The sequence below is a fragment of the Condylura cristata genome, unplaced genomic scaffold, assembly GCF_000260355.1.
Source record: "Condylura cristata isolate star-nosed mole 26May11 unplaced genomic scaffold, ConCri1.0 scaffold00004, whole genome shotgun sequence".
NCBI lineage: Eukaryota > Metazoa > Chordata > Mammalia > Eulipotyphla > Talpidae > Condylura > Condylura cristata.
Genome location: NW_004567105.1, coordinates 2548622 through 2574437, shown reverse-complemented (window position 1 = coordinate 2574437; position 25816 = coordinate 2548622). Strand labels below are relative to the sequence as shown.

Sequence of the window (25816 nt, the reverse complement as noted above, 5' to 3'; positions counted from 1 at the left end):
TGTGGCCCTGGGCTCAGAAACCTGCTGGGGTCGCGCGGGTGCTGGAAGGGAGTGCGCGGGGCTTGGGGGCACGTCGGCTGCTGTGCTGGGGACAGCCGGGGGAGGTGGGAGCAGCCCCCTCGGTGCCCGGTCCCCAGCGCGCCTCGGGACCTCTCTGGGCCTGCTCCCTCCTTGGCCCCTTCCCGCTTAAAAGCTGCCCGACCCTGGCGTTTGTTAGGTGCCCGGCTTGGAGGTTTGCACAGAGACAAAGCAGTTTCCCCAGGGGAGAGAAACATCACGTCAGAACGGTTCCCACTCTTAGACCTTGATGTCTGCGGTGCCCATGTGGGGTGACGGTGGAACTAGGGGCTGGGCGGCAGTGGGGTGGGGGCTCGCGCTAGCAGAGAAGTCTGGGGGTCCTCTCCTGCTTCAACAGGAATTTTCTTTCCCTGCGGTTGCTCTCAGGGACTTGGGTTCCTCGCTCCCACTCCTGGAACGCCAACTTCTTGCCATTTTCCTGCTGCGGTTCAGCCGGCCTTGTGAAAATAGCAGAATGCAGAGCCCTGGATTTTCACACAAGTGTGATAATTATAGTACATGTAGCAACTGTGGGCTACAAAATTCTAGTGGCATCTTTAGTTCTACTACGACAGCTCTCCCCTCCCCCACACAACCTTGCCCACCTGACCCCTCCCCCAGTTTCCCTTCCCACAGACATTCCGCTGCAAGCTGGAGACCACACTTGTCCAAAAGCGTGTCTGGAGTGGGTCTGAGGCGCGACACTCCGAGACACCAGCCAGCAGGGTGCAGCCCCGAGATGCCAGGCTCTGGGGGCGTCACCTGAGAGGAGGTCGGAGGTCCACAGATGCTGTGACATGGAAGCGGTTGGCTCTTTGGGATGGACAGGAGATGTGGGGTTCAGTGGATTATTGGCGGGGGGAGAGGTTATCTGGTGGGAAGCCCCGGGGGAAGAGCTAGTCTGCATCTTAGGTAAAGAAAGTCGAAGCATCGGTAGGTTTGGATCTGAGAATCTGAAAATAATAATCCCTTAAATAGCACAGTTCAGTTTATAACCAAAGGGCTTTCGCAGGTGCTGTGCGCCCGCCCTCCATGGCGACCGCGGCAGGTGGACAGTTTCGGTCCTCGGCAGGTGGACAGTTTCGGTCCTCAGCAGGTGGACAGTTTCGGTCCTCGGCAGGTGGGCAGTTTCGGTCCTCGGCAGGTGGGCAGTTTCGGTCCTCGGCAGGTGGACAGTTTCGGTCCTCGGCAGGTGGGCAGTTTCGGTCCTCGGCAGGTGGACAGTTTCGGTCCTCGGTGTCTCCATGACGAAGCCTCGGCTTCGCGGATGGCGCATCTTGCTGGAAAGCCATGCCGCAGGGCTAGGGCTCCCGCCTGGGTTTCTGCTCCCAGATCGGCACCTCCACAGAGCCCAGCACTCCTGGACAAGTGTCTTTTCCAGGCGTTTGGAGGGTGCTGAGGGGCTGTGGGAAGAGGAAGTTGTCACTAGTGAGGCAAGGCGAGAATGAGGGCATGCTGGACACACTTCAGCACGGGTGGGGGGCGAGTGGGGCATCTTGGGAATGGCAGGCAGGGGGTCCTCGGGGAGCAGAGCTGCAGCTTGGAAGCATAGGCAGGCTCTGCCAGGCTGGCCACGAGGAGGGAACTCCTGCACCCGCAGCCTCAGATTGGTTCTGTGAAGGCTGGGCGTCACTCTCCCCACCTCACAGACCAGGAAACTGAGGAACGTGGGGTCTGTGCTGACCCTGAGCCGCCACCCAGCTGAGTGAACCCAGGTCTGTGTTCTGAATGGGCAGATGCAGCGGGCGTAGGAGCTCAGGTCACAGTTCGGAAGCCCCCAGCCCGGGACCTGCTCACCCGGCCGTCCCCAGGCCCATCCCCAGGCCGCGCCGGCCAGGCGGTGCACCCTCTCCCGGCCGGCTTCTGGAAGTCACTGAGACGGCAGAGGGCTCCTGGTGCGCAGGTGTGAGTAGGTCCAGTCCAGGGCTGGACTTCCACGCTGGAGGAGCTTGAGGCTCCGGAGGGAGACAGCTGTGAGCGCCCACACAGGGGCTGGGTCTGGTTGGGCCCCGCGCCGACTCCCGGTGGAGGTGCCAGGAGGACATACAGCGCTGGGCCTGGCGAACTGAATGGCGCCCAGCTCATTGTGCCCAGGGAGGGGAGGCCTTCCTGGAAGTGCCATTTGAACACCTGCGGGGCAGGCGCTGAGCTGGGGGAGGCAGATCCGGTCCAGCCTTGTGGACTGGGGCCCCCGGCGTTCTCTGAAAATGGGCCCTGAGAGTAGGTGATGGGAGAAGCCCGGAGCCCAGGGGCGGCTGGCAGACTCCCCGAGAGCCTTCACAAGTTGAGCACTTTCACCAGCACTGGCAGCGGGCAGCTCTGTTGTGACTGCTTTTTCCTGGATCAGCTTATTTAATTTTTGTCAGTGCCCTCTAGGTAGGCACGCTTATTGCCGCATTTTACGGAGGATTGGTGACGGTGGCGAACGGTGGCGAAGTGGCCAAGCTGCAGACCAGCCCTGCAGTTAGCTCTGGAGCCGGCCCAGCCTGGTGCCCCGAGGGACTGAGGCGGGAGACCTCAGCGGGACAGGGCAGTGGTGCCCGGTGCGGAAGCCCCAGCCTGAGGTGCCCCCAGCAGGTGTCAGCTCCGGGAGCCGCCCTGCAGCAGCTTCTTGCATCACGCTCCGCGGCCCACTCCAGCAGCAGCAGCAGCAGCTCGACTCCTTCCTTAGCTCCCGGGCTGGAGGGCGGGCAGCAGCCGCCACCTTCAGAAGCCCTGCGGGGACCTTCAGCGGCTGTAACCGGCTCCAAATCCGAGGCTGGGCTTGGGTGGGAGGGGCAGCGCCAGCCGCAGCCACCAGGTGCGCCGGCATCCCTGTGGGGTCCCTGTGGGGTCCCTGTGGGGTCCCTGTGGGGTCCGCGTCACAGCCCTCTGGGCCAGCAGGGGCAGTGGGCAGCCCCATCGCACAGAGGAGGAGACTGAGGCCGGTGATGTGGCCGCTGCTGAGCAGGGAGCCAGGCTGGTTACTCGGGTCCAAGGTCTTCGCTGCCAGGCAGGGAGGTGCCCTCAAGTTATTTTAGTCTCCACAGAGCTCTTGTTATCAGCCTGGAATCCTGATTAGCTAACATTTGTATCTCGCTGGTGCCCAGAGTCTCACTTATCCTCATAACGGTAAGCAAGGCCCCCAGGAAGTCGAGGGGTCGCTCGCCCGCTGGCTCTTCTGCCCTGTGACTGAACGGGAATGTGTCAAGAGTCCCTGAGGCCAGGAGCCCCAGCCCTTCCTGTGAGGCGTGCAGGGAGGGTGGGGCAGGTCCCTCTGGGTTTCCAGAGGCTGCCTGCGCCCTTCTGGTGAGGCCCGGTCCACTGCAGCTCGGGAGCGCAGATCGGGGAGTCCAGGCCCCGGCTTCCCTCCCAGCTCCCTGCACACAGACCGCATGCCCGTGCCCAGGGCTCTGCCTGTCAGCCTGGGCCTTGGTGTCCGGTGCGTGCGGTGGCCTCGCTGAACGGTCCTGCGTGCACCTCCAGTTTGCTTCGCCACCGAGTCAAAGGCAGGAACTCAGAGCTGCGCAGACAGTGGGTGAGGGCCCAGGTGTGGAGCCGTCACAGGCCCCAGAAGGCCCCAGCCGCGCTCCCTGCCGCCTCCACCCCAGCTCAGCTCCCCCCGGTCCCCCACCCTCCAGCAGCCACCAGAGGGATCTTTGTCTCTGCAGGAGGCCCTGCTGCTTCTCCCCCCAGCCCCTCTGCCCTGCTGCAGTCACCAGGCCTCTGCTTTCCCTTGAATTTTCTGAGCTTGCTCCCCCTGGGGCCATTGCCTGTAGCCTCTGGGGAGCCCCTGAGCTCCCTGGTGCAGCCTCCAGAGGCGCTTCCTGGCCACCTGTCACAGCCCCGTTGCCTCGGGGAGTGTCTCTGCACTCTTATCTGCCTGTGAGTTTACCTGGGACCTGTTTGTCTTCCCACTCCAGCACTGCAGGCTCCACCCCGGGAACTTTGTTGACCTTGCACCCCCAGTCTCCAGAGTCCTGCACTCCGAGGTGCGGGTGGCTGTTTGTTGAGTGAGTGAGTGATAGTGGCAGCGTGGTGCAGGACAGGCTTTGCCAGGAGAGGCCTAGGGAGGCTGACCAAAAAGTCCTCAGTCTGATGTGTGAGTTCTCAGGTGCCCTGGGGCAGCTTGGCTCCCAGCTTCAGAGAAGCGCATCTCTGATCTCCTGGGGTGGGGTGACCCTGCAGATCTGCAGAGCAGACAAGTGGAGCGAGGCTCGAGGGGCGGGGGAATGCTGGTGCGGGGCAGGGCTGGCTCGAGCCGGGGCCCAGCCCGGCCCAGCGGCTCCATGGCACAGGGCTCTGGCCAGTCAGAGCTGACCAAGAACCTCTCCCAACGCCCAGAGGCTCCAGCTGGAGGATTTCTGAGCTTGGGGGGGGGGTTGGGGGGATGAGTATCGCCTCAGGCGGGGCCCAGTGTTTCTGGCTTTGCTTTTAATATTTGTCCATAATCCCCAAAGGTTTTAACAATGTGCTTCTGTTACTTTTCTATATAAAAAAAAGTTTCTGTTTAAAGGTCTCATTTCTTGTTTAAAAGAACTGGAGTGCAGGCCAGAGGTGCAGGGCATGGTGTGTGTGGGGGGGGTGGTGAGGGGATTCACCAGAGGCAGACAGAGTTGGGGGGCGGGGAGCAGAACAGGTGGATCCACTGAATACCCTGCTGAGGGGACCAGCGAGACAGGAGGGGCCTTTGCGCCCTGCGGGTCCTCCCTGCTGCAGTGGCTTCGTAGTGCTGTGTTTAACCACTTGCACCACCAGGGAGGCCCCAGAGGTCCCACTTTAGCGCTATGGCTCATGACGGGAGCCTGGGCCCCTGGAAATGCAGACGGGCGTGTGAGCCCTTCCCCAGCTTGCTGGGGGCAGCCACAGCCAAGGCCGTGAAGTAAATCCCCTCCCCCACCACACACTGCGGAGCGGCTTCCAGTTTGGCTTCTGGTGAGGAGCTGGAGAGACCTGGGAGAAGGTTCCTGAACTGGGGTGTCAGCTCAGGGCAGCCAGTTACAAGAAAACAAACCACAAGGTGCTGGCCCCGGCCTTGGAGTCCCCAGTCCCTGACAGGGCTCCTCTCTGGTGCCCCCTGCAGCCCTGAGTGATGCTGTAACCCTGACGACGGGTCCCTGCAGACCTCACTCCATTTTTTTTCACTCTTCTGTGAAAATTGGGGACCACACACCTATTTTTGAGATTACTGTAGGGATAAATGACATGATCCTTAGAACAGAGCTTTGAAATCACCTGCACCCCCGCAACCCACCCCCCACCCCCAAGCTGGGAAACCCCACAAGGCCTTCTCCGAATGCTGTTTTAATGCCTGAAGTACAACACACAGGGAAGGACAGCTGTGATTTTTTTACCAATGGATTAAAACACTAGAGCCAGTGGTGACACAGATAAGGCTCCCGTGCTCCCCAAGTTGTGACCCCCAAGTAGTAGTGAGGGGGAGGCGAGGTCCCTAGCCTGTGTTCCTGATGAGGCGCTGCTGGCTGGTGGGGTGTCAGCAGACAGTGCACTTGTTTTTCCCTCTGAGTTCACCCCTTGAATCCTCCCTGTGGGTCTCAGGGCCAGAACCCCTACTAGACTGAGACCCCCCCAACCTCGTCAGGGCAGAGGGTCCCCCCATGGGCAGACCAGCAGCTGAGGACTGCAGGCATAAGTTCAGGCCTTGGAGGCTGGCCGGCGACTGGGGCGTGGTGAGGGTGCTCCCTCCCGGTCTCTGATGAGCCCCGGAGGCCCGGGAGCCAGGGCAGAGCGGGCGTGGCGTGGCCTGCCCTGCCTGGGCTGGTCATGACCCCGGGCCAGATGAGCACGGGCAGGCGGAGGCCAAGGTCGGCGGGAGGGACGGTCACTGCGGGCTTCAGAGACCAGCGGCCAGGGTCCCAGGGCTCCCTCTTACTGCCTGAGAAAAACGGTGCCTCGGTTTCCTACCCATAAAGTGGGGTGACAATAGTGCTTTCTCATGCCCGCCTGTGAGGATTACCTATTCTATCCAAAGCTCTTAGAAAAATATCTGGGCCCTCCCTGGGGGCGTGAGTTCGATCCCCACCCCGGAGGTGACCACATGGCCCGGCAGACCTCTCCTGACCCCCCCCGCTGCTCCCCTCAGCAGTGAACTTCGTGACTCGGCCTGTTCTGCTCCCCACTCTGTAGCTGGTGAATCCTCTCAGCCCCTGCACCTCTGGCCTGTACCCCAGTTCTGTATGCATAAATCAATATATATATATTAAAGAACAATATCTGGTTAAAAAATGCTTCTTAAGTGATGGCTGGAATCAGAACATCACTTTTTTTTTTAAGATTTATTTATTTATTTATGCACACAGAACTGGGTGCATAAGTAACCAGAGGTGCAGGGGCGGTGAGAGGATTCCCCAGAGACAGAGCGGGGAGCGGAACAGGCAGATGGATGATGTACACTGCAGAGGGGCGCAGCAGGAGACAGGAGAGGTCTGCCGCGCCATGTGGTCACCTCTGGGGCCGGAGCCGGGGATTGAACTCGCACTGAGTGGCTTGAGCGGGCTTGCAGTGCTGCACTTTAATCCGTTGCGCCACCAGGGAGGGCCGGGTCATCTCTGTTGTTCCAGGATTCTGACTGCACTACCAGGATGCTGTCTGAGCTGTGTCTGGTGCTGCTCTGAGACAAAGCAGGTGCGCCTTCTGCCTCGAGGTGCTCTCGTTTGGGGGAGACAGGACACGAGTTGTACTTCAGCGCAGCCGCGGTGGTGGGGAGCTTGGGAGCTCCCAGGGCCGGTCAGGGGAGCAGGGCTTCCTGGTGGAGGAGCCGCCCCCACTGGCCACTAAGGAAGCTCTGGAAGGGGCCCCTGGGGCGCCACAGGCTTGAGCGGGGCCCTGGGGGCTTGCTGCAGCTGCCTCAGTGTGCGCTCGATCCACGGCCTCGGAGCCGACCCACAGGCGCCGCAGACCCCTCCCGACGGCCAGGGCACCGGCCTGTGACACAGCACAGGACCAGCGCCTGGCCTTTGTCCTCTGGCAGTGGGCGTCGTGGAAGGTTTTGTTTGTTTTTTGACTTTTTATTTACAGGAAGTTGCAAAAATAGTACAAAGAGCTCCCTTCACCCAGCTTCCCCTGGTGGCACGTTTTGGGCAGCTGTCATTCAGGATCAAAGCCAGAGAAAGGGCCCTGGCGCACGGCTACCTGAGGGCTACCTGAGGGCTACCTGAGGGCTACCTGAGCGCTCTTGGCGCCACCTCCAGGCCACGTGCTCTGCGGTGCGAGCTGTGCCCTGGGGGGTTATCCCTGACCACCACACAGCGGCTCGGCCGTCAGAGGTGGTGGGCGAGAGGAAAGGGCCTGAGCCGTGGCTGTGATTGCGGAGGTGACGGGAGGGCTGCAGACAGGGGACGTGTTGGAGCTCGAGGTGGGAGGACTTGGGGGCCGAGAGCAGGATGAGCGTCGGGTTATGGCTCGAGACGGGGGCGATGGCGGAGGAGCAGGGGTGGCGGAGACACTGTCCAGCTAGTCTTGGGGTCTGTTGAGTTGGAAGAACACCTGGTCGGTACGTCTGGACACAGAGGCCCCGCATTGGGTCATAAAGGGCGAGTTGGGTGGCTGCAGGGGGTGGGGCATCCCTGGTCCAGGGCCCAGGCTTGGGAAAGACACAGAGGTCAGCGGCAGCCTGGGTGCTGGACATTCAGGTAGCCCTGCCCAGGAGGTAGATCAGAGTCTGCAGTCCTGGGGAGGGGCTGGAAGAACGGACCAGGGCGTCACGGACGTGACTCATGGGGCCGCCGATGCTTGTCTGGCCACAGTGTGTGCAGTGAGGACAGCAGCACTGTCCCTTGCAGGGACGCTTGGATTGGCCTTGACACCTGGATGGGGAAGAAGAGCCCAGCAGAGACATCGGTGGGGCGGTCAGAAGGATACGAGGGGCTGGGCAGGTGCAGCCGGGAGCCCCAGAAGAGGCGAGAGAAAAAGTGTCCCTCGACTGGACTCAGTAACGGAGGTCCCTGGGGCGCGGGGGCCCCTGGCAGGCAGCTTTGGCGGTATGGGAATGGGGTAGCCACACGCTGGGGTGTGGCGTGGAGAAGAGGCCGTGGAAGCGGAATGGACAGGTGTTTCGCAAGATGCAGTCGAGGCGAGCTTGTGTCAGCCAGAGGGGGATTCGGGGTCGGAGAGGGAATTGCCCAGGGCCTGGGGAGACCGAGCGTGAGGGCAGGCCCAGAGCGCCCGGGACTGGCTACTTCAGGGGCGAGAGCCAGGCGGGCGGGTTCCGGGGCTGGGCACTGGGGCTACTCGCCCTGCCCGGGATTGCCTGCGGGGCCTCGGCCGCGTCCCTGGGCCCGCCTGTGCCTGTCTCCACCTCTGCAGAGGGGCAGTGATAGCAGGCTGAGGCTGTGCGCCCTCAGCAAGGGCGAGTGTCGGCGCCTGCCCCCGCGGCACTTGGACCCACACTCGCGGCGGGCCGCACGAGTTACCTCCACCTCCTGTGCCAGCTCGCTGAGCACCTGCTGCGTGCCAAGCACAGGTGTTGAGGTTTGCAACAGGCTGGCGCCACGCTGCCCAGGCTGATGAAGAGCTGAGCCTCCAAATGCCCTCATCTTGAAACCATGCCCCAATTTGGAGAAAGTGCTGTTTCCTTCCTTCCTCTCAGCCCAATGGCTTTGTCTTTTTCTTGTTAAGAAAAAAATTTTTTAAGGTTTAATTATTTATGATTACAAGAACTGGGGTACAGGCCAGAGGGTCAGGGGGTGAGGATTCACCAGAGACAGAGTGGGGAGCAGAGCAGGCTGACTGGCGAAGTCCGCTGCTGTCTCTCCGGGAGCAGCGGGGAGACAGGAGCGGGCTGCTGCGTCCTGTGGGTCCTTCCCTGGCCGGGGATCGAACTCGCGCTGCTGTGCTGGCGACGGCTTCACAGTGTTGTGCTTTGGCCCCTTGCGCCACCAGGGAGGCCCTTGGTAAAATTTTTGAAGCATCTGGCCCTCCCTGGTGGCGCAGCGGGTTACAGCTCAGCACTGAGAAGCTAAAGCCGCTTCCGCATGAGTTCGATCCCCGCCTGCCCCGGAGGTGACCACATGGCGTGGCAGACCTCTCCTGACCCGCCCGCTGCTCCCCTCAGCAGTGTGCTTCATCAGTTGGCCTGTTCTGGTCCCCAGTCTCTCTGGTGAATCCTCTCACCCACCACATCTCTGGCCTGTACCCCAGTTCTGTATGAATAAATAAATAAATCTTTAAAAAAAATTTCTTTGAAGCATACAAGCCCAAGAAACAAAGCAACAGCAAAATATCTGCCACCCCCTTCTCCCCATCACCCTTTCTCCCACTGCACCCCGTAACCTCTTTATGTGCCCACATGTGAAATCCCCCACATCGGCCTGTGTCTTTCTCGCCAACTTGGCCTTGATGGCTCCCTCCGGACCCTCCCTTGGCTGGAAGTGTCAGGCGCCTCTCTCCTAATGACTGAGCCGCCTCCCCGCGTGGACCCACCGTCCTCCTCCGTGGCCAGCGCCATGGCTGCCCCAGATCTCAGCTGCTGTAAAAAACGCCGCGGTCACCCGGGAGGCCACAGGCTTTGCGTCGACAGTTTCACGTTCTCGGCCACGAGCCCCGAAGCGGGTGGCTGGGTCGTGTGCTGTTTCCGTTTTCGCTTATTTCTTGAAGGTTTTATTTTTTTATTTACTTATGCATGCAAGAACTGAGCCTCACCTGTGAGGGGCCCGGCCCCCGGCCCCAGGAGCAGAGGGCCGCTGGTGCGGCTGCGGGTCGGGGCCCGCGTGGCGGCCGGGCACGGGCAGCTGCCCACTGGGCGCCCGCTGTGCTGGTGCTTTTGATGCCAAACTGAGTTTAATGATGAAACGAGATTTTCCTCCTGCAGTTGAGTGTCCAGGCGGCATCAAATCCAAGGCGTGCGGGAAGGGCAGGCGGTCTCCAAGGAGCCCCCGACTCATGCCTGGCACCCCACAAACCCAGGGTCCACTGGCCTGTGGGCTGGACAGAGACGGGTGCCCTCCTTGGTGGCACCTTCCCGCCCGTGCCACGGAGAGACGGGAGAGAGAACGGGGCGAGGACAGGACGAGCGAGGGCGGGAGCTGGCCCTGCCCCGGGGCCCTGACGGCTGTGTTCTCTCCGCAGAGACTGATGGAGAGGCAGAGACGGAAGGCGGACATTGAGAAGGGGCTGCAGTTCATCCAGTGAGTGCTGCAGCGCGGTGCCCTCCCCAAGCCCACCTCTCTCCAGCTCTGCCTTTCCCTGCTCCCGGCCCGCTTCGCTGTTCAGGCTCCGCGTGCGGGGAGGGCCCGGCGTGCGGGGGCGAGGGCCGCATCTAAACATGAGCCGTGAGGCCTCCCCGACCTCGGCGCCCTTCATCTTGCCCAGCATATTGTCTGGCCCCTCAGCAGCCTGCCCTCTGCCTGCCCGCACGCTCTCAGGGTGCCTGGCCCCACAGGGCGCCTCGCCCCACACGGCGCCTCGCCCCACTCTTCCCCCTCCCCGCGGCTCCCCTGTGTGCTGCCCCTACCTGCATTTTGCCTTTGGGGGAGCTGAGGCTCGGAGGGGCTGAGGCGCTTGTGTGGTCGCAGCTACGGGCGTGGGCACTCAGCCAGCTCCCACGGCTCCTGCACCCACGCTTCTCTCCTCACAGACCCCTGCCCACATGCCCGTCTGTCTATCTTCTCTCTCAAATGACCCTCTGGGCATCCTGCTCACGGCCTCCGAAGCCCAAGCTGGGCTCCTCCCCTGCCCGGTCCTTCTCCAAAGCCTGGGGGAGCCGAACAGGTTTTGTTCGGATTTTGTCTTTCCTACGCGGGCTCCCCACGAAGACGGGCTCTCCGCTAGTCTCCTCACCGCGCCCCGCCCCGTCCCCCAGACTCAGGAGGCTGGCCCGGTCCGCGTCCTCGTCACCACGCGGTCTGTCTCGCACACACCCCGGCCCGCGGTCTCCGTCGCCCGCAGGGAGCTGCATTGGTTCCCACGGGGGCCCCCTCGGCCTGCGGCGCTGGCTGTCCTGGGCCTGCCCGGCACGGGGCTGTGCCACCCACCTTGGCTTCTCGGGGGCCGTCTGCTTCTCTTTCTGGGGGGCTGGCTTGGGGGGAGTGCTCACACTGGCGGAGGTGAAGCTACAGTTACTTTCTCAAGCGCTCGGTCTGCAGCCTAAGTCGCTGGTTTCTGTGACACCCACAGACTGGGATCTGGGCTCTGGCTCCCCCTCTTGCGCTCTCCCCACAGGGTAAATACAGCTCTGTGCGTCCTCCTTGCCCTTTCCAAAGTGGAGTTTGGGGAAGGCTTCGCGCCCGCACGGCCTCCGGGCACTGAGGTGGCCTCCTGAGCGGCCCAGTGGCCCAGCGCCTCCGCCGTGGCGTCCCTCACCCCGCGCTCAGCACCGCCCAGGGGCCCGGGCGTGACGTGCAGGGGCAGGCTGGCGCTGGCTCTCAGGGGGCCTGAAACGGAGGCGGGGCAGCGTGGCCTGCTGAAGCTGGTTCGGGGAGAAGCCCGCTGTCCCCTCAGCCCTCCCGCGAGCTGCTGTCCAGGACAGCCCACTCCGACCCCCCCGTCTGTGGTCTGGCACCGGGGCTCACTTGGCCTGTGTCCCCCTTCTTTTCCCACTAGGTCGACACTACCCCTAAAGCAAGAAGAATATGAGGTGAGTGTCAGTGCCGGGCTGGGGCGAGCGGAGGGCGGGGGCTGGGTGGAAAAGGCCCCTGAGCCCCGCTGCCCCGCAGGCCTTTCTGCTCAAGCTGGTCCAGAACCTGTTTGCTGAGGGCAATGACCTGTTCCGGGAGAAGGACTACAAGCAGGCGCTGGTGCAGTACATGGAGGGGCTGAACGTGGCCGACTACGCCGCCTCCGACCAGGTGGCCCTGCCCCGGGAGCTGCTGTGCAAGCTGCACGTCAACAGGGCGGCCTGCTACTTCACCATGGTGAGCCGGCGCGGTTGTGCCCGCGCCAGCCCCGGGGGGGCGACCCCCGCGCGGCGCCCTCAGGCCCGCCTGCCCCCGCCTGAATGTCACCTGCCGCGCCCAGCGCTGCCCCCAGTGGACTTCTCCCTGGGCTCCGGCCCCCTCCCTGGGGCGCCCTGGCGCTGGGTGCCGTGGGCGCTCGGCAGCCCCTGTGCACTCAGAGCGCCCTGTTCTGGGTCACGAGTCTTGTCCACACTCCCACTCCCTCGAAGGAGGAGGCTCGCTGTCATCCGCGTGCTGTCCTGACGGCAGACGTGGAGCGGCCGTGGGCCATGTCTGGGGGACGGGCTCTTGGCCAGCAGCCGCTGCGGCTGGACACACGCCCTGACCCCAGCTCCCGGGGCCCTGCCCGACCCCGGCCTCCAGGAGCTTCCACCTCGCGGGGCAGGGAGGCCCCGCTTGGTCTCGGCGGGCAGGAGGCCTGGGGAGGGGACAGCTGACCGGCTGCCGCCCCTCGCTTCTCGGCAGGGCCTGTACGAGAAGGCGCTCGAGGACAGCGAGAAGGCGCTGGGCCTGGATGGGGAGAACATCCGGGCCCTGTTCCGCAAGGCACGTGCCCTCACGGAGCTGGGGCGCCACAAGGAGGCCTACGAGTGCAGCAGCCGGTGCTCCCTCGCCCTGCCCCACGTGAGTGCTCCTCGCCCTGCTCCACGCGGGTGCTCCCTCGCCCTGCCCCACGTGAGAGCTCCTCGCCCTGCCCCACGTGAGTGCTCCCTCGCCCTGCCCCACGCGAGTGCTCCCTCGCCCTGCCCCACGTGAGAGCTCCTCGCCCTGCCCCACACGAGTGCTCCCTCGCCCTGCCCCACGTGAGAGCTCCTCGCCCTGCCCCATGTGGGTGCAGGCACACCGTCTGTGTGGGCAGGTCCTGGCCGAGCCCTGCTCCACGCTGGCCATCGGGGCAGGAATGGCTCAGGCCCTGGGCTGGCTCTAGAGGACCGGGGCTGGGGGGGGTGGCTGGACGCTTCTAGTCGGGGCCCCATGGACGGGCCTCCCTGAGACCTGGCCAGGGCCTGCACGGCCCGGCCCTAGCCCGCGTGAGCACACAGTACACACACAGCCACCGGGCTGGTAGAGAGGACGGCGGGCTGGTGCGGGGGGAGCCCTGGCCTGGCCCGGTGCACCTGGACGCCCACCACCTGGGCCCAGCCACGTGTCCTCACTTGCGAAAAGGCCCAAGATGTCGTGAAGGCAGCAAACTATAGAACAGCGTGTGTCAGGTGGTCTCACCTGTGAGCCAAGAGAACATCCCCACAAAGCCAAGCCAGGTGTCCTTTCGTGGGTCCACGTGTGAGTGTGTCAATTCCTTGGAAACACGTAGGGGTGCATCAGGCCTCCGAGGCAGCTCCCTCGGGGGACACCCCAGGGCCGCTTCCTCTGCCATGGACTCTCCCGTGACACTGAAACCTGTCGAATCTTAGAAATAAAAAGATGAGTCAGATCAAGCCAAAACCGAGTCCTTCCTCCCCCTGAAAATGAAGGAAGATCACGGCCTGTTTCCTCGGCCCACCCCACGCGCTGGCGGTGACCCGGGCAGCCAGGGTCCCCTCGCAGGGCCTGGGCCCGCAGTCTGTAGCATGGGGTAGCGGCCGCGTCTGCGCCCCCGCCCCGGCTTCCCGGAGCCCCGAAGCACAGCTCTGAGCCCAGGCCCACTAGTGCCCTGCCCGTGTCTGCTTCCCAGGACGAGAGCGTGACTCAGCTCGGCCAGGAGCTGGCTCAGAAGCTTGGGCTGCGCGTCCGGAAGGCGTATAAGAGACCCCAGGTGAGCAGGGCTGGGGCTCACACCCTGAAGGGGCCCGGCACCCTTGGGAGAGCCCGTGACGCTGGCAGGGTCAGGTGAGGACAGGGAGTGGCGACGGGGCACTTCCGGGACAACTTCACACCTTTCGGAAAGGACAGTGAAAGCGTGTGGCTCGCTCAGACGTGGGGGACACCCCCCCGCCCCTCAGCTGGCGCAAGTACCCCAGGCTGACATGGGCGTCTTTCAGCCTCCTGTTCTCACATAGCCCGGGCCTGGCTCACACTGGAAACGCTGGCATCTGTCTGGCCCGTTCGGTCCACACACACGTGCACCCGTGTCCCGGGACGCTGCACGCAGGGCGGGTTGACTGGAATCCCTGCTGTGGCCAGGGCGAGTTAGCCGGCCGTCCGCTCTGGAGAGTGGGTTTAAGGATCCCACCCCAGAAGGCTCCGTGAGAGAATGTCCGAGGTGGCACAGCCACACCACGGGAGCCTGCCCTGGATGTCCTCTGCCCGCGTGGTCACCTGAACAGACGGGACCCAGAGCGAGGACAGCTGAGTCCTGCGGGAATGGGCGCGGGAGCTGTGGAGAGCGGCCCGGGAGCAGAGGCCCCTGCTGCCGGCCGAGCCCGCGTGAACGTCTAAGCTCCATCTCTTCCCTCCTCCCCGAACTCTGGCAGGAATTGGAAACCTTTTCTCTGCTCAGCAATGGCACCGTGGCTGGCGTGGCGGACCAGGTAGGATGGGGCGGGGCCCCGAGTCCTCTGACCCTGACCAGCCTGCCCTGGTTTATCCACCACGCGAGCTTTGTCCATGCCCTGTGTCCTCCACTGAAGGGTGGGGCTCCTGCCCGCGTCCCCACTGCTGTGAGCCTGGGAGAGGGGCGGCTGGGGCCGGCGCCAGGGTGGAGTCGTGGGTCAGCTTGGGGTGCACAGCACCCCCTGGCCTCTCGTGACCGCAGGCAGGATGTGGCCAGCTGCTGCTGCCGCCGGGCTGGTCCACGCAGGGGAACCGGCCGGGCCGCCCCAGGGACAGCGACAGCAGGAAGGCCGGCTCGGGCAGCAGAGAGAAGGGCCGTCGGTGCCAGGCGCCCGGCCCTGCCACGCGGGGCGGCAGTGCCCAGCACTGGGCTCCTGCTTGGGTGGACTGTGAGGCGATCTGGAAGCTGAAGGACAGGCTGGAGAGTGCGGAGCAGCGTGGGCCCCTTGAGGGAGACGAGGAGCGTGAGGGAGGGACTTGGCTAAAGCTAGGCGGCTCAGGCCTCCGGCCTCCCCTCACGAGCTCCAGGCCCATCTCTGCCCCGGACTGGCACTGGGCCGGAGCTGGGTGAGGCCTGTCCTGGGCCTTGGGGACTTCCCTGCTGCAGGGGAGGGGTGCGGTCCGTCTGGGTACACTCACCCAGACCCCGAGATCATGCGACAGGCTGAACCCGGCCACCTTCCCGGGAGGAGCCGAGGTCCAAAGTCATCCCCCTGAGGGGCGCAGTGAGGCTGGGCTGACCCCTGCCGCCTGCCCACGCCTGTCCAGCCCTCTGGGGGGACGATTAGCCTCATGGATAACACCCCCAGACCCCTGCTCCTCTGTGCTGGTCGCTGGCAGCCGCCACCGGGTGCCGCCCGGGGTGCAAAGTGTGGGCACCGTTGGCTTCCTGGCCCACATCAGCCCGGCGTGTCTTCTCCTCTCCGCAGGGAACTTCCAATGGGTTGGGGTCCATAGATGACATCGAAACAGGTAGCGTTACTGGTCTAAGGGGGTGGGGAGGAGGCGGCGAGGCTTGACCCTTACCCTGAGACGCCGGAAGTGCAGCGAGTCTGGGCCCCCAGTCCCGGCAGTGACCCCTGAGAAGCCCCTGGAGCCGGAAAGGGCTGATGGGCCCGGACACCGTGCGGCCGCAGGGAGGGCAGAGCGTGTCCCCAGCCTGGCCCTGGGCCCTCCCGCCCTCGTTCTCTTCCAGCCGGGAGCCCACCTCCTTCACAGCCGTCCTCGCCCCTTCTCCTCACGGCTCCCCAAGTCTTATACTTACAAGTGTCCCTTGGAGAGGCCACCGCGTACCTCCAAGGTGCAAACGTCGGGCTGAGCAGCCCACGTGCAAGGGCAGCTCGTGAGCCCCAAGGACCTGTCCTGCTCCTCGGTGACCTTCCTGGCCACAGTGGGGTCAGGCCAGCAAGGCTCCAGGCAGGAGCCAGGGGAAGGGAGGTTTGGGGTGAGGCCCCCAAGGCCTGGGGTACCTGCCTCACCCCACCAAGCAGGACCCCCCACAGCTGCTGAGCCCACCCCATCCACAGACTGCTACGTGGACCTGCGGGCATCCACGGTCCCCCTCTCCACCACGATGCCCCTGTTCCCTCACGTTCTGGACCTGCTGGCCCCCCTGGACAGCAGCAGCAGGGCCCTCCCCGGCACCGAGAGCCTGGACGACTTCTCTGACGGGGACGTCTTCGGTCCGGAGCTGGACACCCTCCTGGACTCACTGGTGAGCCGTGCGGCCCGGAAGCGCTCTCCCCCGGGGGCCCCACCTCATTCCAGCCCCACAAAGAGCAGAGGAAGCCCAGCCGGGTCACACTGAGGCCTGGGCGGGGCGGGGAAGCTGCAGCGGGCACCCAGAGACCACGGGGCCAGGGCTGCGGCGGGCAAGGCGCGGCCTGCCGGGGCCTGCAAAGTGCCCGATTCTCCCTGGACCTCGCGGTCGGCCTCTGACCCTCCTCCCCCTGTGCCCGCCTTGCAGTCTCTGGTCCAGGGCGGCCTCCCTGGCAGTGGTGTGCCCAGCGAGCTGCCCCAGCTGATCCCCGTGTTCCCCGGCGGGGCCCCGCTGCTGCCACCAGTAGTGGGTGGCTCCATCCCCGTCTCCAGCCCGCTGCCCCCCGCCTCCTTCGGCCTCGTCATGGACCCCTCCAAGAAGCTAACTGCCTCTGTTCTGGATGCCCTTGACCCCCCGGGCTCGGCCCTGGACGCCCTGGACCTGCTGCCCTACTCGGAGACTCGGCTGGACGCCCTCGACAGCTTCGGCTCGACCCGAGGCTCTCTGGACAAGCCCGACTCCTTCATGGGTGAGAAGTCACGGGGAGCACGTTCAGCCGCTGCCCCCTGGGTGGTCTGCAAAGAGCTTTCCCTTCCCCAGGCTCCGGCGCCGGACCTGGGTAGCTACTCCGGTGCCAAGGCCGGCCGGGCGCTGGCCGCCAGAGCCACCTCTGCGCGGGCAGCTCCTGTGGGCTCGGCAGCCTGGGCCTGCAGCCTGGGGGTGTCTAGGGGAAGGCCAAGCAGCAAGGCCGAGATAACTCGGGACCCCAGAGTCCCGGCTGGTGCTCTCAGGGCCCTGGGGCCCTGGCCTCCCCCGGCAGCTCTCCGGCCTGGCTGCGGGGACTCAGCCACCTCCTGGGACCTACTTTCAGTCAGCCAGGCCTCACCTAGCACTTGTGGCGGGGAGGGATTCACTCATGGGGCTGGAGGCACCAAGCGGACCTCCGGGCAGGGGCAGCCGGGGGCGTCTGAGGGCAGGGCGGCACGACGCAGGTGGGAGAGGGGCAGGTGGCTGGCGGGAGCTGGTCTCGGGCCCTGTGAGCTGTGCTGAGCCTGGGCCTCCTGGGACAGGGGCTGCCTTGGCCAGGCCAGAGCATGGGGGGACAAGCTGACCCTGGGTGGTGGCCATGGAGGAGAGGGGGCGTCTAAACCAGAGGATGAGTGGCCGGATGGCTTCTCTGACCCCGTGACCCTCAGAGCAGGCAGTGACCCCTGTGTCTTGTTGCCCAGAGGACACGAACTCACAGGACCATCGTCCCCCAAGCGGCGCTCAGAAACCAGCCCCCTCGGTGAGTGGCGTGGCCAGGGTCTGCAGCCGGGCACGCCAGGCCCCCGGGGTGCGGGGCATGTGGATGTGGGCTCCAGACTTCAGCGAGCTCTCTGTATGGGACGAGGGGCCGCCGCCCTGGGGTCGCAGCCCTGCGCGGGTGGGCGGGCACACAGCCGCGTCTGGGCCGACAGGAGAGGACAGCAAGGCTCAGCGGGTGAAGACGCTTCTCCACGGCCACACCCTGGTCTGGACTCAGGGGCTCTGAATTCAGAAGAGCCCTGGGCCGCGAGTTGGGTGGCCTGCACAGTGCCTGGCACTGACCGTGTGGCCCTGGGAGGCCACCTAACCTCTCTGAGCATCGTCTGCTGATGCCTTGGAGTCTTGGGGGCTGGACCTGGGGGTGGGGGGAGCCTTTGCACAGGCCCCACTCGGGTCACTCCCGTTTCTCAGCTTCATGCTGGGCTTCTGGGCCAAGGTCGCTGTCCCCCATGACCCCCCAGACTGACCCAGTCCTGATGTTCTAGGATCTCGGATCACGGGCTGGGAGGGCAGAGGAAGGATGGTCGGGGGGTGGGAGGGGAGTCCAGCGTCCCCATCTCTGGTGCTCGGACTGGTCTCAGCGGCTCTGGTCATTGTCCGTGTCCGAGATGACCCCTCCTTGCAGCCAGAGCCCTCCATGCCCAACACCGCCTTGCTCATCAAGAACCCCCTAGCTGCCACCCACGAGTTCAAGCAGGCCTGCCAGCTCTGCTACCCCAAAACAGGTAAGATGGCACCTTCGCCCCTACCCCTGTGTCCCAGAGATGTCGGGAGCATGGACTCTGAGAACGAAAGAACGTAGCCCGCCAGCCAGAAGTGCGAGAAGCAGAAGCCTTGCTAGGCGTTCAAGCAGAAACGGATGTGACGGGGAGCCTGGCTTCCAGAACCGCTGGGCCCGGGCCCCTCCCTTGGGCCTCTCTGAGAAGCCCCCACCTGCCCCTTGCCAGATTCGAGGACCAGGGACGAGGAAAGCAGCAGGGAGTGAGGGCGGTGCCATTCCGGGGCAGGGAGCAGGGAGCGAAAGGAGGCCCGCGGGCCTGCTCCGTGCCGGCCTCGTCTTCATGAGTCATGGCCGGCAAGCCCCGGCCCGGCTCAGGGCCAGCGGCGCCAGCAGCAGGTGGGGTGGGCGCGGCGAGGCAGCTCCTGGGGAGCAGATGGCGGGAGGTTCCCGCGAGAAGTTTGCGGGCAGGGCCCGTGCCCCCGCGCCAGTCCGCTGCCCAGACGCCCTGCCGCGCCTCGCCCACAGGCCCCAGGGCTGGCGACTACACCCACCGGGAGGGCCTGGAGCACAAGTGCAAGCGGGACACCCTGCTGGGCCGGCTCCGGGGCGCCGAGGACCAGGCCTGGAAGCGCATCCGGCCCCGGCCCACCAAGACCAGCTTCGTGGGCTCCTACTACCTGTGCAAAGGTGGGTGGGCTGCACCCCGACAGCCAGGGCCCGGTCGCCTCACTTGGCGTGCGAGTGGGCAGGGCGGGCCTGGTCCTCCCGGTAGGGGAGGGCAGGGGGCTGGGGATCTCCCTCCGCCAGCAGCAGGCCCAACGAGCCCGAGCAGAGGGTCACTGGTTACCGCGTTTCCCAGACAAACGCGCTGCGCTGAAGTCCGAACGCTAACCCTGCAAGGTCTCGAGAAGCGCTGATGAAATGACCGTGCTCTCATCCAACGTGGCGCTCTTCTGAGGGTCGCTTCCCCCGGGATCTTAAGGATCCTGTCGCTATTGAGCTCGAAGGCCTCTTGTGGCCAGTGGCTGATGCCCCTATGCTCCGGGGTCTCCAGGTCCCCTGCCTGCCCTGACTGTCGCCTGCGTTCAGTGAGCCTGACTCCCGGCTCCCTTGCACAGGCCTGTCCCTGGAACTGGGTTGTTTCTGCGCCTCCCCCAGCAGACCTGGCTCTGGGAACGCTGGCCCGGGCTCCTGGGCGTGCTGGTTGCAGACATAGCCCGTGGCTATCGCTCGGTCCAGCTGGCTCCTCCTTGTGGCCTGCAGCCTGGCAAGGGGTGGGGCTGGCATGCAGGAAGAGCAGGAGGAAGGATGAGAAAGTGTCCGCCGTGAGACTGGCAGGTTAACAGGGCCTTGGACCCGGCTCTCCCTCTCCCTGGCCGGCTCATTATCCACTAAGGCCCCAGCACAGCCTGGTGTCCCCCTTTAAGACTGCTGAGGCGCAGGACGAAGGGCGTCCCAGGCCGACTCCAGGCCTAGCCCTTAGCCTGTGGTGTTTTCCTGGTGAATAAAATAAATCCCGGTGTTTGTATAGAGGCTGTGCACTTCTCTTGCCTGAACCACAGGAGGCAGCCCCATGGGATGGGGGAGCCAGATGACAGCCACGCTCTGCCCAGGAAGCTGCCAACGCCCCAAACACACCCCCAGATGCAGAGCAAAGAAGGGCCTGGCCTGGCGGGGGCCTTCCGGGCTCTGTGGCTGCTTCCGCCAAGTCCTCGGCTGGCCTCCACCCACCCCAGGGGAGGGAGAAGGGCAGAGGCCCTGCCCACCCGCCAGGGGGCGCCGCCGCTCTGTGGTCTGTGCCCTGGGGACGCCCCGGGCTCCACGGGCTGCCGTCCCGCCTGGCAGAACGTGTGTCCTGTTGCCTCTTTGCAGACATGATTAACAAGCAGGACTGTAAGTACGGGGATAACTGCACCTTCGCCTACCATCAGGAGGAGATCGACGTGTGGACCGAGGAGCGCAAGGGCACCCTCAACCGCGACCTGCTCTTCGACCCGCTGGGGGGCGTCAAGCGGGGCAGCCTCACCATCGCCAAGCTCCTCAAGGAGCACCAGGGCGTCTTCACCTTCCTCTGCGAGGTACCTCCCGCCGCCTCAGTGGTGGCCCTCGGGTGGGGCCCCCGGGCGCTCTCCCACCACGCCTGGAGCCTGTGGCCAGGGAGCCCTGCCCTCGGCATCAGGAGGCTCTCGGGGTTCAGGAGCTAGGCCCCTAGGGTCCTGTCATGCTGGAACCCTGAGCCTTTTGAGCCCCTCATTTCAGAGAGGTGGAAGCTGAGGCCAGAGAGAGCTAATCAAACCTGCTCTTTGCTGTGGCCGCCACAGCTCCGTGCCAGGCGCTCTGGAACCCCCCTCCGGCCTTCCCCGCCTCCCTCTCCCATTCAGCTGTGCGGGTTCAGTGTCCAGTGCGCACCCCAGCCTTGACCCGTGTCCACGCTGTGCCTTCTCCCTGGCATGCCCAGCAAGGTCGGTGCATCTCTGACCCTTTGAGGCACAGCCAGGCCTTGCGGTCCCACCAGTGGCTCCTCCCGCCCTGCCACGGGGACCCTCTGGCCCCGCCTCCCCGCCAGTGATGGCATGTTGAGGGTGTCTCCATGGCGTGAGAGCTCCATGGTGCTGGCAGGCTGCTGCTTCTCGCTCAACCCCTCTCCGTCACCTGGCTGGCCCGAGCAGTGGGCGCCTCGCCGGGCGAGCCTGAGAGACCACGCAGTGTGATTAAGCCAGGTTCATAGCTGAGGACTGACCTGCTCCAGACAGAGCTGGAGGAGGAGAGGAAGAGTGAGGCCAGTTACCTATGAACTTGAGCTAGAGCCAGATTGCTGAGGGCCACAGACCCTGGGACCCCTTCCTCACTCCCCCAACTCAGGGCAGGCTTGCAGGGACCCAGGCGCCCCCCCCGGTGTCCGTGCCGGTCCCAGCCCACCCCTCCCTGGCAGATCTGCTTTGACAGTAAGCCCCGGATCATCAGCAAAGGCACCAAGGACTCGCCGTCTGTCTGCTCCAACCTGGCTGCCAAGCACAGCTTCTACAACAACAAGTGAGCAGGGCCCGCACCCGGGGCAGCGCAGAGGGCTGGGGGCAGCGCAGACCCCAGGGGTCCTAGGGTGTCCAGGCAGGGGGCAGGCTCAGATCCAGCTCCGCCTGGAAAGGGCAGAGCGCGTCTGGTGAGCGTCTCCCACATCCCACGCATCCCCTTGGCTCCGTAATGACTGGCCAGTCCCGCGGGAGGCCACAGAGGTGCAGGCTGGGACTGGGAAGCTGCTCACGCAGCCGGCCGGTGGGCACCAGATTTCTGACCCCTGTCCCGTGCCCTTCACGGTCAGATGTCCTGGACAGCGAGAGGGAAGGTCTCAGAGTTGCCCACCTCCGCTCTCTGACCTGCCCATGGCTCTGCCTGACGTGGCTGAGCGGGCCTGCTGCGGTCCCAGGCCTGGTCCTGTGTCCTTTCCTCTGGTCTCTCTGACCCTATTTCTTCCACCACGGGCCGCTCCTGGGCGCCAGCCAGGGCCAACAGCATGGATTGCTGTGGGAGTAATTCAGGCTCCTGGCCTGGGGGTGGGGTGGGGGACACAGGGGCCCAAACCAGAGCCCCCACTTCGAGCCTTCCACACTGCCCTTGTTCTAGTTACCAGTGGGGAGGTGCCAGGAGCCCCGCCCCTTCGGCTGGGCCGCCCCGGGAGAGCTGCCCGACCAGGGGGGTGCAGCCTGCGTTGTGCCGCCCGCAGGTGCCTGGTGCACATCGTCCGGTCCACCTCCCTCAAGTACTCCAAGATCCGCCAGTTCCAGGAGCACTTCCAGTTCGACGTGTGCCGCCACGAGGTCCGCTACGGCTGCCTGCGCGAGGACAGCTGCCACTTCGCTCACAGCTTCATCGAGCTCAAAGTCTGGCTGCTGCAGCAGTACTCGGGTGCGTTGAGGAGGGGCCGCCGCCGGGGCGGGGCTAGGGCGGACCGTGTCGGTGAGGGGCGGGCCTCGGGGCGGGGCCGAGGGGCGGGGCCGAGGGGCGGGGCCGAGGGGCAGGTGCGAAGACCGGCCCTCTCAAGGTCTCACGGTGGGCATGGACGCAGGGCGGCTGCTGTCCAGTCAGGGTTCAACCTGCCAGGCGCCAAAAGGCGAGTGAGCATGAAGACCCCTAGGATGGACCTCACTGGTCATGTGCTCGCACTGAGCCTCTGTTTGCTCTTCTGTGAACCGGGAGGAGATTAAAAGCTTTCGCTGTCACTGGTTCTGACAAGGACCCCTTGAACACCTGCTATGGCAGGAATTGAGCCAGAGCTGGCCTTGCTCGCGGAATGTCAGCTGTCGGCATGGCACGCAGGTGATAAACCAGCAGGTGCTACGGCCTGGCCAGGATGCACCTGCGGTGTTTCTGGTGTGGGAGAGCTGAGGAAGGCCTCTCTGAGGAGGTGGCCTCGGCAGGGAAAGGCGAGAAGGGCGTTCCAGCCAGAGGGGACAGCTGGGCTTGAGGCCTGAGGCAGGAGACCGTCGTGGGGGCCAGGCAGCTTAGTGCCAGGGCACAGGGCCGAGATGAGGTCTGAGGGGTTGGCAGGGACCCAAGCATGAACGGAAATCACAGGGCTGGTTCTGAGTGCAGGGCCTCGGGGGTTTACGGGGGTAGAGTTATATGAGCTGACCGATTTTGCCTTGAAGTTGCTCTGGCTGCAAGAGGTGGAAGTCCTGGCCAGAGTCTGGGTATCTTGGAGATAAAGGTGACGAGAGTTGTTCATGGGCCATGTATAAGGGACAGACAAGACTGTGAAGGTCAACGCTAGGCTTCGACCAGCCTAACCACGAAGAAGAGAGGTGCCTTGTTCTGAGATTGGGCTCTCCTGAGAAAAGGCTTGGGGGTCGCATCGGGCTCTGTGGGACGTGGGCATTGTCTTACTCTTCAAGTGGAGGTGTGGAGTGGGCACATGGAGTTCACGGGAGAGGTGGGGGCTAGAGAGCTGTATTGAAGACCCATGGGCCGTAGTGGGTGTCCCTGGCCAGAGGAAGCTGCTGGTGCGTGGCCGCCCGATCCAAGTCCAGGTTGAAAGCAAACCAGCTGTGGGAGGGCAGGCTTCCTCCAGAGCTTGGGGAGCTTAGTATCCAGTCAGGTGGGGGGCACCAAATGGGGGAGTTGCCCTTTGCTGACTGAGCAAAGAGCTGTGGCCCCCCAGTGGGCAGTAGTGCCTGAAGCGCCAGTGCGAGGAAGCTGCTTGTCAGGCTCGAGGCCCCGCAAGGGGGGCGGTGGCCACAGAGGCGCGCTGAGCAGGGCCACTGGCAGGGGCAGGAGTCCCGCCATCTGCAGGCCAGCGTCTTCCTCCTGCATTGTTCCACATCTGGCTGCATCTTGTTCTTGGAGGCCCTGTGAGGCTTGGAGCAGGCCTCTGTCCCAGCTGCAGGTGAACAAACCGCCCTGAGAGGGTGACAGTTTCCTGAATCCTACGCCTGCCCGTGGAGGGAGGCAGGGCCTCCCTGGGTGTGCAGCCCCTGGGCCTGGGCCGGGATGGCGCCTGCCTCTCTCCTGGCACCTGTCCACGCCAGGGCCTCCCTGGGTGTGTGGCCCCTGGGCCTGGGCCGGAGTGGCCCCTGCCTCTCTCCTGGCTGGGCTCCTTCAGAATGCCATGTCTGCTCCTGCCCTCCCCAGGCATGACCCACGAAGACATCGTCCAGGAATCCAAGAAATACTGGCAGCAGATGGAGGCCCACGCGGGAAAGGCCAGCAGCAGCTTGGTATGGCCCCTGCTGGGCACTGAGGGTGGACCAGTCCCCCCCTTAGACATAATGCGGGCTGACTGGGACATTGGCCTCCCATTGGCACAAAGAATCCATACACAGCATTAGCCAATCCCACTCTCGGGTCACGTGTGCGAGTGTGTGTGCACAGACACGTGCAGAAGTGTGCACATTCTCCTGACTGAAGAAGAAAGGCTGGGACAGAGGATAGGCAGGGACCGGAGGGCCTTGGACCCTGGGCTGCTGCCCCCGCCCCCGCCCCCACTCCCACCTTCAGGCTCTGCTCTCCGCTGAGCCCTGTACCTGGGTGAGCTGGCCAACGCGAGGCAGCGCCGGTAGCGTGAGAACGCGGCCCCGGGCGGCTGCCACTTAGGAGCGCGGGGCGGCTTCCTGCAGGAGGCGGCGCTTGAGCCGGCCAGTGAAAGTTTCCACTGAGAGAACAAGCCTGATGGAGAATGGAGGAGGCGTGTTCCAGGCAGAGGGAACAGGGGCGTGGGGGTCGTGTGCTGTGCCCAAGGGGATGCCCTGATGCGGCGGCGGGGGAGTCCCAGGTGGCTCCCACCTGCAGTTGGGGTCCTCCTGCTGAGGTGGTGAGGGACGGCCCTGGTGTCCTGGAAGCCTGCCCTGTGACAGCCCAGGGTGAGCTGTGCCTGCCGCCTCACAGGGCGCCCCCCGGACGCACGGGCCCAACACCTTTGACCTGCAGATGAAGTTCGTGTGTGGCCAGTGCTGGAGGAATGGGCAGGTGGTGGAGCCTGACAAGGATCTCAAGTACTGCAGTGCCAAGGCCCGGCACTGGTGAGTGGGCGCCAGCAAGGCACGTGGGCAGCGCGGGGCCATCCCGGCCTTGGGCCAGGGGTCACGCACCGTAGCTCTCTGGGTGCACCCCAGCAGCCCTTTGCTCCGACCCACAGCTGGACCAAGGAGCGGCGGGTCCTCCTGGTGATGTCCAAGGCCAAGAGGAAGTGGGTGTCGGTGAGGCCGCTGCCGTCCATTCGAAACTTTCCTCAGCAGTACGATGTGAGCGCCGCGGCGAGGGCGGGGCGGCGGGGCGCGGTGGAGGCCGGCCGTGGGCCGCGGAGGGTCTGTGCCGCCCCGGCATGACCGTCCAGTGGCTCAGCGGGCTCTCCCGCCTGCCCGCAGCTCTGCATCCACGCACAGAACGGCCGCAAGTGTCAGTACGTGGGGAACTGCTCCTTCGCGCACAGCCCCGAGGAGCGCGACATGTGGACCTTCATGAAGGAGAACAAGAGTGAGTGGCCAGACGGGGCAGGGCCTCGCCGGCGGGTCCCTCGTCGCCGGACACCCCGGTTTCTCAGCGGGCCCAAGCACACCTGTGGGCCCCCCCCCGCCTCCGGGGGCCTGGGGCGCCCCGGCTCTCAGGTCCCGCCGGGCTCGTGGTCCAGCCCCCTCACCGGCACCCGTCCCCCTCCCCCCAGTCCTGGACATGCAGCAGACCTACGACATGTGGCTGAAGAAGCACAACCCAGGGAAGCCCGGGGAAGGGACGCCCATCGGCTCGCGGGAGGGTGAGAAGCAGATCCAGATGCCCACGGACTACGCCGACGTCATGGTGACTGCGCCCTGCCCTGCCAGCCGGGGCCTGGCCGAGCCGGGGGCGGGGGGCGGCGGGGCCGGCCCGGGAGAGCGGGCACCCATGGTGCTGTGCCTGCAGATGGGCTACCACTGCTGGCTGTGCGGCAAGAACAGCAACAGCAAGAAGCAGTGGCAGCAGCACATCCAGTCGGAGAAGCACAAGGAGAAGGTCTTCACGTCGGACAGCGACGCCAGCGGCTGGGCCTACCGCTTCCCCATGGGAGAGTTCCGGCTGTGCGACAGGTCCGCGGGCGCCGGGGCGGCCCCGCTCGCCCCC

At 64.9% G+C, this 25816-nt stretch overlaps 1 protein-coding gene across 1 annotated transcript in view; it reads left to right on the top strand.

The window, feature by feature from the left end:
- The first annotated feature begins 10120 nt into the window (after positions 1-10120).
- Positions 10121-25816, top strand: part of ZC3H7B (zinc finger CCCH-type containing 7B) — a 19402-nt gene continuing 3706 nt past the window's right edge. The window contains exons 1-21 of the mRNA XM_012735115.1: positions 10121-10181; positions 11596-11629; positions 11709-11906; positions 12414-12572; positions 13624-13704; positions 14363-14419; positions 15371-15413; positions 15968-16155; positions 16408-16729; positions 17430-17488; positions 18134-18233; positions 18755-18916; positions 20102-20307; positions 21162-21262; positions 21951-22132; positions 23855-23940; positions 24608-24741; positions 24858-24963; positions 25087-25195; positions 25383-25516; positions 25619-25782. Coding sequence (XP_012590569.1) covers positions 10129-10181; positions 11596-11629; positions 11709-11906; positions 12414-12572; positions 13624-13704; positions 14363-14419; positions 15371-15413; positions 15968-16155; positions 16408-16729; positions 17430-17488; positions 18134-18233; positions 18755-18916; positions 20102-20307; positions 21162-21262; positions 21951-22132; positions 23855-23940; positions 24608-24741; positions 24858-24963; positions 25087-25195; positions 25383-25516; positions 25619-25782 — 2678 coding nt within the window. The 5' untranslated portion in view covers positions 10121-10128. The remainder of the gene's footprint in view (positions 10182-11595; positions 11630-11708; positions 11907-12413; positions 12573-13623; positions 13705-14362; positions 14420-15370; positions 15414-15967; positions 16156-16407; positions 16730-17429; positions 17489-18133; positions 18234-18754; positions 18917-20101; positions 20308-21161; positions 21263-21950; positions 22133-23854; positions 23941-24607; positions 24742-24857; positions 24964-25086; positions 25196-25382; positions 25517-25618; positions 25783-25816) is intronic.